At 44.4% G+C, this 18,772-nt stretch overlaps 1 protein-coding gene across 4 annotated transcripts in view; it reads right to left on the minus strand.

Annotated features, from left to right (window-relative positions):
• CACNA1A (calcium voltage-gated channel subunit alpha1 A) overlaps positions 1 to 18,772 on the minus strand; it is a 599,049-nt gene that overhangs the window by 358,103 nt on the left and 222,174 nt on the right. For all 4 annotated transcript variants that reach the window (XM_060240686.1, XM_060240689.1, XM_060240688.1 and 1 more), the window contains exon 4: positions 1,869 to 1,974. In XM_060240686.1, coding sequence (XP_060096669.1) covers positions 1,869 to 1,974 — 106 coding nt within the window. The remainder of the gene's footprint in view (positions 1 to 1,868; positions 1,975 to 18,772) is intronic.

Raw genomic sequence — 18,772 nt, forward strand, 5'->3', positions numbered from 1 at the left:
GAAATATCACATATTGTCTTAGAGTGGAGGGGGGGCGAGGCTATGGAGAGCTACAAGAGTTCTAAAACCTTTCCACACTGCTTATTTACAGTGCAGTTAATGGTCATTTGTTACTCATAGGCCATATGTCTTCTCTCCACGACCGATCCACTGCTGTTGTGACTGTGGGAAGGAATGCAGTTCCAAGTATTGCAGGCACTAACGTAATATTGTCTATGGCTTGGCTTATATAAACAGCAGAATAAGCAAGCAATGATATGAGGTGGTAAAACGGGCAAGCAGCATTACGTTTCAGGTGGCAGATTAATTTTTTGGGAAGTTTTGTACTGGTGTGTGTGTGCGCGCGCACCTGGAAATCATGGCAACCTGCAGTGACTGACCCCTACTTGGGGCACGGGGAATATTCAGAGAGGTGGCTGAATAAAGCCATGGCAGATAAAATTTTTGAATGCTCCCCCATGTGAAAAATGCCCTGCAAGTAAGAAATAAATATAACGCAGAGCTACAGCTTTTCTTGGCAATATATAAGCTTTTTATTTGTAGGGACTTTTTAATAAAAGGAAGCGTTTTATAAATGGTAATCCTTTCTCCGCAGTCTGAAGTGATACGATTCACTGCAGACTGTCCGGGATCTACTGTCCGCTATATGTAGAAACCTATGATATCATTAGTAAGGAATCACACAGTCCTCCAACCTCTCAGCATTTTGTGAATTCTTCATATTTAATTCTCCTCTGCATCACATTTACCCTCTCGTATGCTGGACTGCACATCTATGGGCATTTTTAAAAGATGGGTGATGAACGGCAATGGCTATCCCCTCCAGTCTGTTACACAGAGAATTTATACTAAGTTATTGTATTAGACTGAGGTCTATGATAATATTGGACAAATGATAAACATGACTGGGGCACACTTGATTGGGCCTCTACTGATAGGAAACATTATCTGAATAATCTAACATTATCTAAATGTCTCCAGTCTTTATTCCTGGGCTGAAAAGAGAGCCCAATAAGCCTGATTTTCTGCCTCACCAATTCCCCCCCAGATTCAGGTATTTAAGACGTATCTGTCTGGATAAATTCTGGCTCTAAATAAGTTCTGTGTCCGTTTTTCTGCTTTTCAATATACTATTGAAACATGAAACAGATCTATGCAGAAGATAGCGCAGCAGAAAACCATTTCTTATCTTTACCTGGGACATCCATTCTATGAACATATGAACATATGAAGCTGCCTTATACTGAATCAGACCCTTGGTCCATCAAAGCCAGCATTGTCTACTCAGACTGGCAGCGTCTCTCCAGGGTCTCAAGCTGAGGTTTTTCATGCCTATTTGCCTGGACCCTTTTGAGTTGGAGATGCCGGGGATTGAACCTGGGACCTTCTGCCTACCAAGCAGATGCTCGACCACTGAGTCACCATCCTTCCCCATAATCATATGAACACATATGAACATATGAGGCTGCCTTATACTGAATCAGACCCTTGGTCCATCAAAGTCAATATTGTCTTCTCAGACTGGCAGAGGCTCTCCAGGGTCTCAAGCGGAGGTTTTTCACACCTCTTTGCCTGGACCCTTTTTTGAACACAAGCTACCACAGCTGGCAGCCAACTCATACCCCTATTCCTCCATGGAGCTTACAGAAACTATCAGATTCCCTTCCTTGTCCCATCCAAAGACCAGAATGTTTTTATTTCAAGATCTGACCACCTTATTTCCACAACACCAAGTGCTGCACCATGTAATGATGTTAGAAAATGGGCTGTGCTAGACCTTATGGCAGGAAATAAATAAATAAGGGCTCCCATGTTTTCTTTGTTTTCTTTAATTCCACCATTAGAGGAGGAGAAACACCTCTACTCACCAGTCGTTCTGACATTGGCGTCTTGTCTTCATCAGGCAGATGCTGCTCCAGCGCAAGGACAATGCAGTTTGCTATGATGGTTGCTAAAATCATGTATTCAAAAGGAGTGAGGAACTGTTAAGGAAAGTCAGGCGTGTAGGTGAATCTTCTGGGTACAGTGGAAACAAGAGTTCTGTTATATCCCGTGCTCCTGAAGCCAACGGAATCTATTTGAATTAGAGACACATCAAAGGTGCTGTCACAAGGGATGAGAACATCCTTCCATCTAAAATGTGTGAGAACTATTTTTTAAATCCAATATGCATTTTAGTCAATGTAGGGGTTTTTCTTCTTCTGGTTTATAGACGTGGAAAATACAGACTTAATCACCCTGTAAAAATAGGATCCAACAAGGAATGAACGAAACTTCCTGCGCTTAGAAATATACCACCGTTTTGTATGGTGCTGTGAGGGTTCCCCATTTCTTCTTTGTAGCCAAATGGCTCTTTCTTCTTCTTCATTTCTCTTTCAGTCACCTAGATCAGGGGTCCCCAAACACTGGGCCAGGGACCAGTACGGGTCCATGGCCTGCGAGCAACCAGGTCGCAGAGGGTGGCAGAGGCGCCACACTGCAGATGAAAGAGGCAACGCAGCCTTGCTTTGAGGGAGGGAGGGAGGCAGCCTCAGAGCAAAGTAGAGCAGCCCCACTGCCCTTTCTGCCTGCCCAGGACCCAATCAGCCGATCGACAGGGGTCTTTAAATGGAAGGGGGAGGCAGATCGGCCTCCTGCTGCCTGGCCACCTAGCGAGGAGGTGGCAGAAACAGCCCCAGTCTCCCTCTTCTCATTTAAAGACCCCCAGGTGAGGCAGGGATGGGATGCGGGGGGGCAGCCTGGGGCAATAAAAACCCCAGCACCACCACCCCAACCGGTCCGTGGAAAAATTGTCTTCCACAAAACTGGTCCCTGGTGCCAAAAAGGTTGGAAGCCAGCGACCTAGATGGATATACCAGCCTGTGGTGCTTAGGAACTGAAAAAAACCTTTCATATATGTCTGATTGTGGCACATGAGAGGCTGATATGAATTCACAACATACAAACTGTTTTATTTCATTTTATGGGGAAATGGTCAAGAATAATTATGAAGGGTGCAGGGGGACATGACAACAGTCACATAGATGCTGAAGTTCAGAATTGCTTTTGTTTGCAGTGCATTGTTGCTGCCTTTTCCTGTCATATTCAGCTTTGCAGCATTTAGTACTAGTGTGTGCTTGTGTTGTGATCTGTTTGTATTCTTTTTGGCCGGGCATGGTTGTGTTATGGTATACCATAGACTATGCGGCTCAAAGTGGATGTTTTCTGTAGGGGAACTGATCTGACTTCAGCTTTCTATCTCCTCTCCCCTCCCTGCAGCCTCTACCTATGAAACATACAATCTTTCTCCACAATGTTGGCCAAAGCAGACAACAGATGTCTCCCTCTGGGGAAAATAACTGCTTTGAAGGGTGGACTTTATGGCGTATTCAGCTGAAGCCTCTCCCCTCCCCAAACTCTGACTTCCTTAAACTCCACCACAAAATCTCCAGGAATTTCCCACCAACCTGGACCTGGCAACTGTAGTCAGGACTAGCCCCAATGAGTTCTCCCTCAAAGGCCAAAACAGGCCTGGAAAGAGCCTCCTCCCCCTACCTGTTGGTTGGCTTTTACTGACAAAGCATGCTTGGTTGCATAGTAACAGTCACTTCCCAACAGCTTCCCCAGGGGCCCAGCAGGCGGGAGAGAGGAGTAGACTCAACCAATGGGAAGTAAGTACAATTGAGTGGCACTGATCTGTCAGTGGTCACCTGACTGTCACTTTCTGGATGCAACTACAACTCAACCTTATCCACACTCCAAAGTACAAACTGACGAAGGGCAGCATTTCTAGAACATTTTGGTTGTCTGTGTAGATTATGGTGAGCACCCTTCACACAGCACACTACTAGACTTGTTGCTTTAATGAGGTTGGGGTAGAATTTTAGTCAAATGATGCAGTTCAGTCTTTTCTGAATCCACTCAAAAATCCACCCAGGTTGTTCAATTAAATCTTTCACTCAAATCTTGCAGTCAGTTCTTTTCATCTTCATGCACTAAAAGGCACAAAAGCCATAAAAAGGAGACAACCCTGAAAACACATACACAACTACTTTTTCTTTTACCACTCACTCCTAACTCTGGTCAATAAATATCCAACTATAACTTCTTTGCACAATACTTCATTGTGTGGTTAACTTGCAAACTCCTCTTTTCTTCATAGCACTAATTCATAACAAAGTTGAGAATACTTGCATACAAATATCTGAATCTCTAGTTATAAAAAGTATAGTATAATTTACGGTACTCCATGAAGCAAATAACTTTCTATATTCAAATAGCAGAATAAACTCTGTTAAGCAGTTTGTTGCACTGTGGATAATACCTAGTTGCTTGTACCTGTGCTTTGCTGACAAGGACACCTGCTTTGCCATTGACATGGAATGCATTAACTATGGCGTTCCTGCTATTAAGCATGAAAATTAGCGAAAGCGAGGAATTTTGGACTGACATGGCTGATGATTGAATAATTTTTGGCACTACTGGAGCTAGAAAATTGCGCACAATATACAAGATTGGTCCCAAGAAGAAGGATTTGAGATCCGAAACAGCTTGCAAAGCGGATCGGTTCTCCATTGGACCTTTTTCTCAAACATTGCACTGAATGTAATATAGTGGTTTTGAGCCACATAAGGACAGTAGGAGCATTGTGGAACTTACGAGGTTTTAACTTTGTGCATGACTGAGATGCTGTGTACTGTTAATACCCTTTTTGTATTTATTATTCATTACAAGTCAGAATTGTGTTTTTATGCTGAGAGTTTTTTCTTTGTTGTGGCTTATTTAGAAATTGTGTAAGATGCTGTTCATGATCAGTTTCTGCACTTATACACATGGGATCACGGAATATGCATAGCCCTGACAGGACACCTGAATCCCTAATTATATGCTGTGCTTTGGACAGGGTGGACAATACATTAGTTCCCAGGGGATATGTGTTTCATATGGTGCTTCTGATATAAGGGCACAGGGCTAAAGAAGAATATCCATCTAACATGCTGGAAAGTAGTCAGTTTCAGGATGTAAGACACCTGGCACCAATGGTCTATTTCAGTGCATGACCAGCCCATTGCCCATTTCATCCAATGTTCCCAAAACACAGTTCCGCCCCCCCCCCCATCCAACATCTTTCTTTCTTTCTTTCTTTCTTTCTTTCTTTCTTTCTTTCTTTCTTTCTTTCTTTCTTTCTTTCTTTCTTTCTTTCTTTCTTTCTTTCAGAACATAAGAGAAGCCATGTTAGATCAGGCCAATGGCCCATCCAGTCCAACATTCTGTGTCACACAGCGGCCAAAATATACACACACACACACACACACACACTATGGCTAATAGCCACTGATGGACCTCTGCTCCATATTTTTATCTAACCCCCTCTTGAAGGTGGCCATGCTTGTGGCCGCCACCACCTCCTGTGGCAGTGAATTCCACATGTTAATCACCCTTTGGGTGAAGAAGTACTTCCTTTTATCCGTTTTAACCTGTCTGCACAGCAATTTCATCGAATGCCCACGAGTTCTTGTATTGTGAGAAAGGGAGAAAAGTACTTCTTTCTCTACTTTCTCCATCCCATGCATTATCTTGTAAACCTCTATCATGTCACCCCTCAGTCGACGTTTCTCCAAGCTAAAGAGCCCTAAGCGTTTCAACCTTTCTTCATAGGGAAGGTGTTCCAGCCCTTTAATCATTCTAGTTGCCCTTTGAATGATTTTCTTTCTTTCTTTCTTTCTTTCTTTCTCTTTCTTTCTTTCTTTCTTTCTTTCTTTCTTTCTTTCTTTCTTTCTTTCTTTTCTTTCTTTTCTTTCTTTTCTTTCTCCCATCATCTATCCATCTATCATCTATCTATCTACTTCCCTGTTGTGAATTTCTGGCTGCTGAGCATGGCCAGACGCAATACTGGATGTTGTGGAGTGACAGGCACCTGGTTTTTATAATCTTGCTGAGTGATGATATTAATTTCTGGGTAAAGTACCAAACCTTTTCCTGTGATAGGTCATTGGTATTACCATCTCTATTCCACCAGAAGTCTGAACCACGAGGAGGTGTGAAGTGCTTCCTACAGTCAAAACTATCACAAGGCATCTCAACTGCATCAGTTAAGAATCCTATTGAATACTATGAAGAGAAGAGAAAGTGCTGCAGCATCACACAAAAGTTTTGCAGTGTTCTGTGGTTTTCTGCTTCTAAAATGCTGGTTAGTTGCCCACCTACAGAGAGAAAAGGAGCTTGTCTCAGTTGATCTGCTGCTTCGTATTTGTGCTATAATGAGGAATGTTTGTTGTGTGGTTCCTTCCACAGGACTCTGTGGCTCTTGGCTATGTTTTTTTTTTTAATTATTGTATAGGCTGCTTGCTAGTAAGATATGTCAGATGGGAAACAGCAAGCACGGTTATTTGGTATCTTCCCTCTTCTTTCCATCCATGGTAAATTCTTCACTTGCTTATCTGCATAGAATGGTTGGTCCCTGCACCCACTGTTCCAGCTGCAGACTTGAGATTCCCAAGGGTGGTCGTACAGAAGTGAACCTGTAGGAAATCTTAAAATACAAATGCTCTTTTTTCTCTCCCAAGAGCTTGGTGCCCTCCGCTGTTCAGTCTTCTCCTTTGTGCCTGGTACTCTGTATGAGCCGTTTCAATGTTGTTTCCATTTGCTATTATCATCTTACAGAGTTCTTCTGTACTCAGTTTCCAGTTTCTTTCAGTCTGTATTTCCCATGTTAATGTGGGAGCAGTGTACTTTGGTCTCATGACAACTCTGGATGTATGCATGTGTGCAGTTCTTTTGGTGCATCTTTCAAGCGCCTATAGCTATAACACCACATCATCGGCATGGCAGCAAGAAGAGTAAGTGATCCTGACATCATGAATAGCTTGTCCATTCATATGGCCAAAGCCCAGCTGATTCAGTCCTCCCTCTCTGCTGGCTTCTGAATTGCAGTGGAATATTTCCGGTGATGTAGTTGTGTCATCTAACCTTCCTTGTGAGAGTGCAGTGATGGGAAGTACAGAGGGGTGGATTAGGTGATGCCTGCCAGCACAAAGAGGAGCATCATTTCACTCGGTCAACAAGGCAGAGAAGTCCCTTTCTCCATATTTCAAACTGAAGATGTTATTCCTCAGGAGTTCCTGTATCTGTTATGATAAAGAATTGGAAGTAACAAATGCTCTTTTACAGCTTATGTTCAATTTAATCTCAGTTATCCAAGAGCAGGCCTTTAAAATTTGATGTGAATCTTGCCTCAGCCCCTGAAATCTCTGATTCCTTCATCCTCCAGTCTCAGGGGTGCATTTTTTGACAGGATGGGATCTTGCTGACAAGCTTAGAAATATTAAGGGTTCTAAAAGAGCTTATGGATATAATTTCTGAGCCCCTGGCTATTATTTTTGAGAATTCTTGGAGAACAGGAGAGGTGCCAGAAGATTGGAGGCGGGCAAATGTTGTCCCCATCTTTAAGAAGGGGAAAATAGAGGATCTGGGTAACTACTGTCCTGTCAGCTTTACGTCTATACCTGGCAAAGTTTTAGAACAAGTCATCAGTTTGTCCTGGAACATTTAAAAAGAATGGATGTGATTACTAAGAGCCAGCATGGGTTTCTCAAGAACAAGTCATGTCAGACTAACCTGATCTCTTTTTTTGAGAAAGTAACTACCTTGCTGGATCAGAGGAATGCTATAGACGTTGTTTATCTTGATTTCAGTAAGGCTTTTGATAAGGTTCCACATACTATCCTTGTTAACAAGTTGGTAAAATGTGGTGTGGATCCTGTTACCGTTAGGTGGATCTGTAACTGGTTGACAGATCACACCCAAAGAGTGCTTGTGAATGATTCCTCATCCTCTTGGAGAGGAGTGACAAATAGAGTGCCTCGAGGATCTGTCCTGGGACCTGTTTTGTTTAACATCTTTATCAATGATTTGAATGAAGGAATAGAGGGAATGCTTATCAAATTTGCCGATGATACTAAATTGGGAGGGGTTGCGAATACAGTAGAAGACAGAAACAGGATACAGGATGACCTTGACAGGCTGGAAAACTGGGCTAGAACCAATAAAATGAATTTTAACAGGGATAAATGTAAAGTTCTGCATTTAGGTAGGAAAAATCTCATGCATAGTTATAGGATGGGGGAGACTTGTCTTAGCAGTAGTATGTGTGAAAAGATCTTGGGGTCTTAGTGGATCATACGCTGAACATGAGTCAACAGTGTGATGCGGTGGCTAAAAAGGCAAATGCAATTTTGGGCTGTATCAACAGAAGTATAGTGTCCAGATCACGTGATTTGATAGTATCGCTTTACTCTGCTCTGGTAAGACCTCACCTGGAGTACTGTGTTCAGTTTTGGGCACCAAAATTTTAAGAAGGCAAGCTGGAACAGGTCCAGAGGAGGGTGACAAAGATGGTGAGGGGTCTGGAGACCAAGTCCTATGAGGAAAGGTTGAAGGAGTTGGGGATGTTTAGCCTGGAGAGGAGGCGGCTGAGAGGTAATATGATCACCATCTTCAAGTACTTGAAGGGCTGTCATATAGAGGACAGTGTGGAATTGTTTTCTGTGGCCCCAGAAGGTAGGACCAGAACCAATGTGTTGAAATTAAATCAAAAGAGTTTCTGGCTCAACATTAGGAAGAACTTCCTGACCGTTAGAGAGATTCCTCAGTGGAACAGGGTGGGGGTGGGCTTTCCTTCCTTGGAGGTTTTTAAACAGAGGCTAGATGGCCATCTGACAGCGATGAAGATCCTGTGAATTTGGGATAGGTATTTGTGGGTTTCCTGCATTGTGCAGGGGGTTGGACTAGATGACCCTGGAGGTCCCTTCCAACTCTATGATTCTATGATTAGAATGGGAGGTTTAGGCTTCCTTGTCACAGATATTTCTAAAATGTCATAGGTGCGTTATGCATATCACAGCCATTCCTTCTACGAATTTACAAAACAGTTGTTCAAGATCTTGTAATTCATTAACTGAAGAGTTTTCAAAGCTCAGGCAAGTTGTTGCTGTGTTAATCTAGTGGCCAATGGTGTGATTCTAAATAGAGTTATACCCTTCTTAACCCCTTGATGCCCTGACCTGAATGGCCCAGGTTAGCCTATTCACAATGAATCAGACCCAGTTAGTATTTGGATGGGAGACCACCAACTACACAGAGGTAGGCAATGGCAAACCACCTCTGAATGTCTCTTGCCCTAAGTTGGCTGAACTTGATTGTGAAAAAAATGGCAATAATGGACTCAGAAGAGGTATACCATTCAAATTATCTAAGTAACTTTATTCTAAAGAAACCAAAGTCTGTATTATTGCAGAAAACTGACTATCACAAATACAAACATTGTTATTTTATTTTTATTTATTTTATTATATTTATATCCCACCCTCCCCTGACAGGCTCGGGGCGGTCATCTATTTAAAAAAATCAACGATGGGCCCTTGTAAACCCGAAGTTTAAATTGTGACCCTTTCCAAGGCGAAGGTTGTAGAGAAGAGTTTCTCCGAACATACCCAGAATGCTCCTCTCTCACAGGCATTGGGACCAGGCAGGTCGGGATGAGGAAGCCCAGCTTCCATGATAAAGGACTGGGGTGCAAGCAGATTTGAAGCAGATAAATTAAGGATTGACAAAAAGAGATTTCAACTGGATTGGCCTGTTCTCAAACAAATCGCTGTACTTGAGCAAGAAAACAAAAATCTGCTGCTCCAAACTATGATCCTAATCCTTAGGAGCAACCCACCCCAGTAGGGTTGCCAAGTCCAATTTAAGAAATACCTGGGGACTTTGGGGGTGGAGCCAGGAGACTTTGGGGGTGGAGCCAAGATCAAGGCTGTAACAAGCATCATTGAACTCCAAAGGGAGTTCTGGCCATCACATTTAAAGGGACCGCGCACCTTTTCAATGCCTTCCTTCCATAGGAAATAATGAAGGATAGGGGCAGCTTCTTTGGGGGCTCATAGAATTGGACCCGCTGGTCCAACGGTTTTGAAACTTGGGGGATATTTTGGGGAGAGGCACTAGATGCTGCGCTGAAAATTTGGTGCCTCTACCTTAAAAAACAGACCCTTCCCCAGAGCCCCAGATACCAGCAGATCAATTCTCCACGATTTTCTATGGCAATAAGTCTCCCTGGGGAATAACAGAGTTCCCAGCAGACATTTCCCTCCCCTCCCCGGGAAGCCGGGGGAGGGCCTCCAAACCGGGGGATCCCCTGCCCCCACCTGGGGATTGGCAACCCTCCTCCCCAGCTGCGGCCACGGCTTCTATCCGCCTCCCAAATCTTCCCTGCCGGTGCAAGCAGAGCCCCGCCTCTCCCTCCCCTCGCCGGGCATGCAACGGGCGGGTTCCAGCGTCCCCAGGCAGCAGCCAGCAGCCCCGAGCGCGCTCGGTAAGTGGAGCAGCCGAGGCAGGCGCTGAAACGTGCCGCTGGGACCGGCCCAGCTCTCGGGGCGGGCAAGAGCAGCTGAGACTGCAGTGCGCGCCGCCCGCCTCGCTCGCAGCAGCATGGCGCCGCCAGCCGCTGAGCCCGCTGCAGGCCCTTGCAGCCCGCTGATTGGCTTGCGCGGAAAGAGGCCTGAATCAGCGGATCCGGCGGGGGAGAGAGCGCGAGAGGGCGCGAGAGCGCTGGGGACGCGAAGCGGGCGGGAGGCGAGCACAGCAGCCGGTCCCTTGAATGGAGCAAGGAAAGAGACCTCCTAGAAGTACGCGAAGAAGCTGCCCTCTCTCCGGGCACTCCAGCCCGCTCGATTATCTGGGGGAGGCGATCAAGAGTGGGAAGGGCACATCAAATGTAGGTGGGGCGGGGGGGGGGGGGATGCCTAATGCAGAGGCTGCTCCAAAACACAGCATAAAATTTCTCCCCCGCGTCTAACAAGAATGTGCATAAGATCTGCACGTGTAAGATTCCAGAACAAATCCTTCCAGATCCTCCCATTCGCTCAGTTGTGCCACACTAGGCCACGCACTGAAAGACAAGTAGGCTGGGGGGGAATCAGTTCTTTAACCACAATGTCTACAAATGGGTGAACATATGAAGCTGCCTTATACTGAATCAGACCCTTGGTCCATCAAAGTCAGTATTGTCTTCTCAGACTGGCAGCGGCTCTCCAGGGTCTCAAGCTGAGGTTTTTTCACACCTATTTGCCTGGACCCTTTTTTGGAGATGCCGGGGATTGAACCTGGGACCTTCTGCTTCCCAAGCAGATGCTCTACCACTGAGCCACCGTCCCTGCACCGTGGCTGCAGTCTTTTATGCAGTCAGCGGCTACGTGATCAACGGCATACTTTGGTTATCCCTGCTCACCCAGAAGTACCAGGACTCACTCCCCACCCCCACCCCTTCCATTCTCTCTCTCACAGGCTTTCCCATCAGTGCCTGGGGCTGTACCACTTCAGATGGCAGATGGGGTGTCACAGGACTGGGCACTCCTCAATACAAAAAAATAATAATAATTCCATAGAGGAAAAAATTCACGCAGAAAATGAATGTGTCTGGCAAAACAATATTTTATAGAGGGTCTTAATTTTTTTTTTAAAAAAATGATTCTATGCCATCCTTCTCTCCCCCAGAATCTAGCACTTAGGAGTGACTAGTTCCCATTTCCTTCCCAAAGCCACAAAAGGATTCAGGAGCCTTTACCCTCAACGCTTAAAATTTCCTTCTGTATATACAATCTCGTTTTCTTAGATCCTTGGAACCAGTCACCGATACACAATGGAAACATATGTATGCAATATAAAGGTCTCTAACCCTTCAAAGGGTGTGCCTTCAGAACAAATTGATTAATTTTATCTGAAATACAAAGTGAAGAGAGATATAGGAGAACATTAAGCCAACAGGTCCACTAAGCATTCTGAATACAGCCCCGCCATGGCCAAGAACTGCGATCAGCACACTTCTTCTCATATTCCTATGTCCACATCTAAGATAAGTATACACCTAAAATGTATACACCTAAAATTTACACCTTAGAAAGCTTGAGAGTCATGGAGTAAAAGGACAGGTCCTCTTGTGGATCAAAAACTGGCTGAGTAATAGGAAGCAGAGAGTGAGTATAAATGGGCAGTCTTCGCAGTGGAGGACGGTAAGCAGTGGGGTACCGCAGGGCTCGGTACTGGGTCCCATGCTCTTTAACTTGTTCATAAATGATTTAGAGTTGGGAGTGAGCAGTGAAGTGGCCAAGCTTGCGGATGACACTAAATTGTTCAGGGTGGTGAGAACCAGAGAGGATTGTGAGGAACTTCAAAGGGATCTGTTGAGGCTGGGTGAGTGGGCGTCAACGTGGCAGATGAGGTTCAATGTGGCCAAGTGCAAAGTAATGCACATTGGGGCCAAGAATCCCAGCTGCAAGTACAAGTTGATGGGGTGTGAACTGGCAGAGACTGACCAAGAGAGAGATCTTGGGGTCGTGGAAGATAACTCACTGAAAATGTCAAGCTAGTGTGTGATTGCAATAAAAAAGGCCAACGCCATGCTGGGTATTATTAGGAAGGGAATTGAAAACAAATCAGCCAGTATCATAATGCCCCTGTATAAATCGATGGTGAGGTCTCATTTGGAGTACTGTGTGCAGTTCTGGTCGCCGCACCTCAAAAAGGATATTATAGCATTGGAGAAAGTCCAGAAAAGGGCAACTAGAATGATTAAAGGGCTGGAACACTTTCCCTATGAAGAAAGGTTGAAACGCTTGGGACTCTTTAGCTTGGAGAAACGTCGACTGCGGGGTGACATGATAGAGGTTTACAAGATAATGCATGGGATGGAGAAAGTAGAGAAAGAAGTACTTTTCTCCCTTTCTCACAATACAAGAACTCGTGGGCATTCGATGAAATTGCTGAGCAGACAGGTTAAAACGGATAAAAGGAAGTACTTCTTCACCCAAAGGGTGATTAACATGTGGAATTCACTGCCACAGGAGGTGGTGGCGGCCACAAGCATAGCTACCTTCAAGAGGGGTTTAGATAAAAATATGGAGCAGAGGTCCATCAGTGGCTATTAGCCACAGTGTGTGTGTATACATAAAATTTTTTGCCACTGTGTGACACAGAGTGTTGGACTGGATGGGCCATTGGCCTGATCCAACATGGCTTCTCTTATGTTCTTATGTTCTAATGGGAAATGCAACAAATATGGTTGCAAATATGTACAGCACGTAGGGAAACCTGTCAGTGAGTCAGGATTGGCACCGTCAGTGGCAGTGCCAGGATTATCTTGTGCAATGTGTGGAAGCATTTTAGAGGGACTTAAAATCAGTCCCTTGGGGGTCTACAGGCATACATTTTTGGAAGTGGATTAAATGTACTCGGGCAGCTCCTCTAATTCCTGAAAGCCACCAGCTGAGCCTATGCCGGCCCTCAGATCCACACAGCGATAGATTAAAGTAACAGCAGTGCCATCTGTACTGCATGACGTTGGTACAAGGTCCAATGATGCCATGGTGGACTTGCTTCTTAGAGACATTTGTATTCTGTTTTGGCATAAGGCCACTAAATGGTGTGTGCATGGAATTCTAGAGCAGTAACGTCCTAAATGGATCAGAATGGGAAGTTTTTGTCCTCAGCTCTGGGAGGAGTTGGGATATTCATTGACAAAAAAAAAATGATTCTGTATCCATTTATGAAGGAGAAAATTGGTGTGGCCGAGCTATAAAAGCAAGCAGAGGAAGCAGGAGACTCAGCCTAGTTTCTGTTCCCACAGGCTTCAAAGATGAGAAATGGCTGTGTAGCAAGGGCAGCTGCTTGGTGCCGAACCTATTTTCAGCACACTGGCCAGCTCCTCACAGAGCCACTCACCTCCACTCACCCTGCGACCTTGCAAGAAAGACTGCCTGGTCTTTCTTGGCTTCCATGACAACGTTTGTACCACAAGGATGACATTTGACCCACAACTGCTGGGATGAACACTAGTGAAACAGTCTGTGTAACAGCCAAAAGGAGAAAAAAAAAAACAGGTCTAGGTGGGAGACAGATCAGTCAAGGAATACTAAGGGATCAGCGGGGACCCATTCGTGCAATAAACAGCCACTGTGCCTCAACATTTGCAAGAGTGCTGTATTTTGAAAGGAACCACATTTAAATATGCAAGTGGCAGATTTAATGATTTCACCTGCCATCACTGACAAATGTTTTTACTTATTTTGGTGATTCCACACCACAGCTCCACAAACTATCCTTCTGCTCTCATTTTGTAGATGACCACATGAGGCAGCTGAAGCAAGCCCAGTTAAACTGAGATATGAATCCATATATCCAGTTTCCAAGATAAAAATACTACTCACTAGATCAGGCTGATTCTGTACCTCTAAGCTGGATCGGTGGCATAGCTACGTGGAATATGAGTTGTAAGGCAAAAATCCCCTACTAGAAGAAGAAGAAGATATTGGATTTATATCCCGCCCTCCACTCCGAAGAGTCTCAGAGCGGCTCACAATCTCCTTTCCCTTCCTCCCCCACAACAGACACCCTTTGAGGTAGATGAAGATATTGGATTTATATCCCGCCCTCCACTCTGAAGAGTCTCAGAGCGGCTCACAATCTCCTTCCCCTTCCTCCCCCACAACAGACACCCTGTGAGGTGGGTGGGGCTGGAGAGGGCTCTCACAGCAGCTGCCCTTTCAAGGACAACTCCTACCAGAGATAAGGCTGACCCAAGGCCATTCCAGCAGCTGCAAGTGGAGGAGTGGGGAATCAAACCTGGCTCTCCCAGATAAGAGTCTGCACACTTAACCACTACACCAAACTGACACCTTCTGCCAGTGGATGAAGGCTGTTTTTAAATGTTGTTTTTTATGGATGTTTTATGGAAGTATTTATATTTTGACTTGGTTTTAACCGTTTGAATTATGCAGTTCTGTTTGATCTTAATGGGTTTTAAGATATGTTTTTATTAATTACGTTTTTAATCTGCTAGTTGTCTTGTAGGCAGAATAGTGGGGCGCAAATTTTATAAATAAATAAATAGTTTAAACCACAGCTCAGCCCTGAATTTATGCAAGCCGCTCTCGTTCTGTGCCCCCCTCCCAATGTAGGGATAGTAATATTTTTGTAAGGTTTACTGAGACGATGTCAAGTAGGGTGAATAGTTTGATGTGCGGACCGCTTATGAACACATGATACCTTCAAACCCCACTTTAAACTGACAATACTCCATATGACTTTCCTTCTCCCTGACATAAAATGCAGGAACCCGACACTGGTTAACAGTGAGCAAGTGTCACTTTGGTTAATCTTTTATTCTGCTCTGCTGCTGTGATAATATTTGTATTATGTTTTATTGCTATTTATCAATTTGTGAACCACATAGAGGGGGGTATAACATTTTAAGTAAATGTGTACCTTTGCATATTCAGGAAAAAAACCATGCAAAGATATAACAGGAGAGCCAGTTTGGTGTAGTGGTTAAGTGTGCAGACTCTTATCTGGGAGAACCGGGTTTGATTCCCCACTCTTCCACTTGCACCTGCTGGCATGGCCTTGGGTCAGCCATAGCTCTGGCAGAGGTTGTCCTTGAAAGGGCAGCTGCTGTGAGAGCCCTCTCCAGCCCCACCCACCTCACAGGGTGTCTGTTGTGGGGGAGGAAGGTAAAGGAGATTGTGAGCCGCTCTGAGACTCTTCGGAGTGGAGGGCGGGATACAAATCCAATATAACAGAGACCTCTTACCCATGAGTGTATCAATGTATTCTAGAGTGCACATAAGCATGGCCCATGCGTTAATATTTCACATTTTCTCCTAGATAGGCATAAACGGATGTGACATGCATCTTCAAAACCTGGGGGAAAATACAATGCAAATAGACCTTGTCTGCTAATAAATTCCAAGTCCATATATCAGGGGTAGCTCTCCAGATGTTTTTTTTGCCTACAACTCCCATCAGCCCCAGCCATTGGTCATGCTGGCTGGGGCTGATGGGAGCTGTAGACAAAAAAACGTTTGGAGAGCTACCGTTGGCCACCCCTGCCATATATCATCATTATCTAGGTTAAGTTCCCCTAAGAGCAGCAGAACAAAACAAATGCCAGAAAAAATGCTGAAACAGCAAGAACAAGAGCTAATTCAACAATAATAGTTCAATTGAAGGAGAAGACCAAAGTTAGCAGCAAGTTCAACAGTTGCAGATCCTGATACAGTATGATTTTATAACCAGTTCACCTGACAGATACTTGGGAAATCTGCCCTTCTTATATAATGAGCAACACTTATATACTTTGGCATGCCAACGTAGATCATTTTCAAAGTGAATTTGATTCCTCCCTTCCTGTGCTGCCCTGTAGCTCTGCAACCAGTATAGTTTAACCCTCTTGGACAGTTACTCTGCCACTGTGCCCCGTTCTTAAATCCCCAATTAACCCACGTCTTGGGCAGTTACTGGGAAGAGTTCCTGTCTGTAAGTTTTATCATGAAAAAATACGCTCCAATACCTTATGTCTCCAGCAAGGAGAAGCTTTTACTTTTGCAAACTGTATTGATTTAATCCTCGAGGCAACTGGCAGGAGTCCCAGGAGCTTAATCAATACAACAGGACCCTACAGCATCTCTCTGCAAAGCATTTCTTCTCCCTCCCACACCCTCCCTATAGTGCTACTCAGCCTCAGCCCATGTCTTAAAAGGACCGTAGAGAAGAGGATGACATTGTTGCATGAGTAAATTGCCTCGAAAATTGAATGTACACACACGGAAAGGGGAGGGGGACAAAAATACCACTCTTTTTTTTTTTTTTACAAATTCATAGAGAAGTTTATCAACAGCTGTTAGCCATGATAGCTAAATGAAGCCTCCATGCTCACATACAGCATACCTCTGAGTACCCAATACTGGGAGGAGCAAGAACACGTCATCACTTTTGTGCCCTGCTTGTAAGTCCCCAAAAGCACTGGGTTGGCTAATACTGGAAACAAAATGTTGGACTACTGGATGGACTCTTGGTTAGATCCAGCAATGTCTTCAGTTTCAAGCACATTTCAACCTTCATAGGATTTGGATATCTGAGAGTAGAAGTGAGCAGCCTGGAAATGGAAAGGCATTATCTATTGCAGGCAAGTGTGAGCCACAGATTCCATCTATCTCATACTGTTTCTTTACTTACTAGCTCAAAGCAATTACAAAAATATAGAAAAAGCTAGACCCTGTTTGAACAGCTGTGAAAATCTATCACAGATGCATAAAACTTCCCAGCTAAAAGAGTGATAGGTCTGCTATTATCAGGTAATGTCTTCCTTTTGGAGCAAAGGAAGAATTAAAAGATTTCTAGCCTCAGGAAAGTAAGAACATAAGAGCATAAGAGAAGCCCTGTTGGATCAGGCCAGTGGCCCCTCCAGTCCAACACTCTGTGTCACATAAGAACCTAAGAGAAGCCCTGTTGGATCAGGCCAATGGCCCATCCAGTCCAACACTCTGTGTCACATAAGAACCTAAGAGAAGCCCTGTTGGATCAGGCCAATGGCCCATCCAGTCCAACACTCTGTGTCACATAAGAACATAAGAGAAGCCCTGTTGGATCAGGCCAGTGGCCCCTCCAGTCCAACATTCTGTGTCACATAAGAACCTAAGAGAAGCCCTGTTGGATCAGGCCAATGGCCCTTCCAGTCCAACACTCTGTGTCACATAAGAGCATAAGAGAAGCCCTGTTGGATCAGGCCAGTGGCCCCTCCAGTCCAACACTCTGTGTCACATAAGAACATAAGAGAAGCCCTGTTGGATCAGGCCGATGGCCCTTCCAGTCCAACACTCTGTGTCACACAGTGGCAAAAAAATTTTTTTTTACATTAAAAGTAATTACATTAAAAGGTCACATGATACAGGGTGTCTACACTACCTGCACCACAGCTGCATAACTCTATCAGGGCATGGTACGTTAAGATACCTCCCTTGCAAAACTCTAAATCAGGGGTGTTCATTTTTTACGAGGGCCAGATTTGACATAAATGAGACCTTTTCAGGCTGGGCCATGTGTGCCATAAAATGTAATGCCAGGTAGCCCAGATAAAACTTTATAAAGGGCACAGACAAACACAATGATTTTTTTATTATTTAAAATAAGACATGCTTAAACATTAGCATGGTTGCAATATTTTGTCCCTGATAACTGACACCTCTTGCTCTGAATTATTGCATCAAAAACTGGAGACGATATCTGAGCTATAGCAATCTTGAGTATGCTATTCAGGTGTTGTTCAGGTGTGTATCTGTAAGTTGCAAACCTACTTTTGATTTACTGACATTCATTACAGAAATCTCATGAAAAATGCTTTGATCCTAAGACCCAGAGGAAAACATGAAATGGCTGGGCATTGTGAGCTTTTGTACATAAGCTGCTTCATATGATGGTCAATAACATGTGAAGGCACCATGGCACAGACTGAGGGTTATGTGTTTATTTACAAAACTATAGTTTCCCCTAGAAAAATAACTGCAGCTCTTATGAGACATTACAGGAACAGAGACAGCCATGTATAGTGGTCAGTACCAGCCTACTACCAGAGTGGTAAAGCTGCAGTACTGCAGTCCAAGCTCTCTGCTCACAACCTGAGTTTGATCCTGGCAGAAGCTGGGTTCAGGTAGCCAGCTCAAGGTTGACTTAGTCTTCTGAGGTCAGTAAAACGAGTACCCAGCTTGCTGGGGGGAAAGTGCAGATGACTGGCGAAGGCAATGGCAAACCACCTCGTAAAAAGTCTGCCATGAAAACGTCGTGATGCGACGTCACTCCAGAGTCGGAAATGACTGGTGCTTGCACAGGGGACTACCTTCACCTTTTTACCAGCCTACTATCTGGGAAATCCAAGTTCAAAATCCTCAATTAATCAAAGGAAATCAAA

This window comes from Heteronotia binoei, chromosome 5 (genome assembly GCF_032191835.1).
Source record: "Heteronotia binoei isolate CCM8104 ecotype False Entrance Well chromosome 5, APGP_CSIRO_Hbin_v1, whole genome shotgun sequence".
Taxonomy (NCBI): Eukaryota; Metazoa; Chordata; class Lepidosauria; order Squamata; family Gekkonidae; genus Heteronotia; species Heteronotia binoei.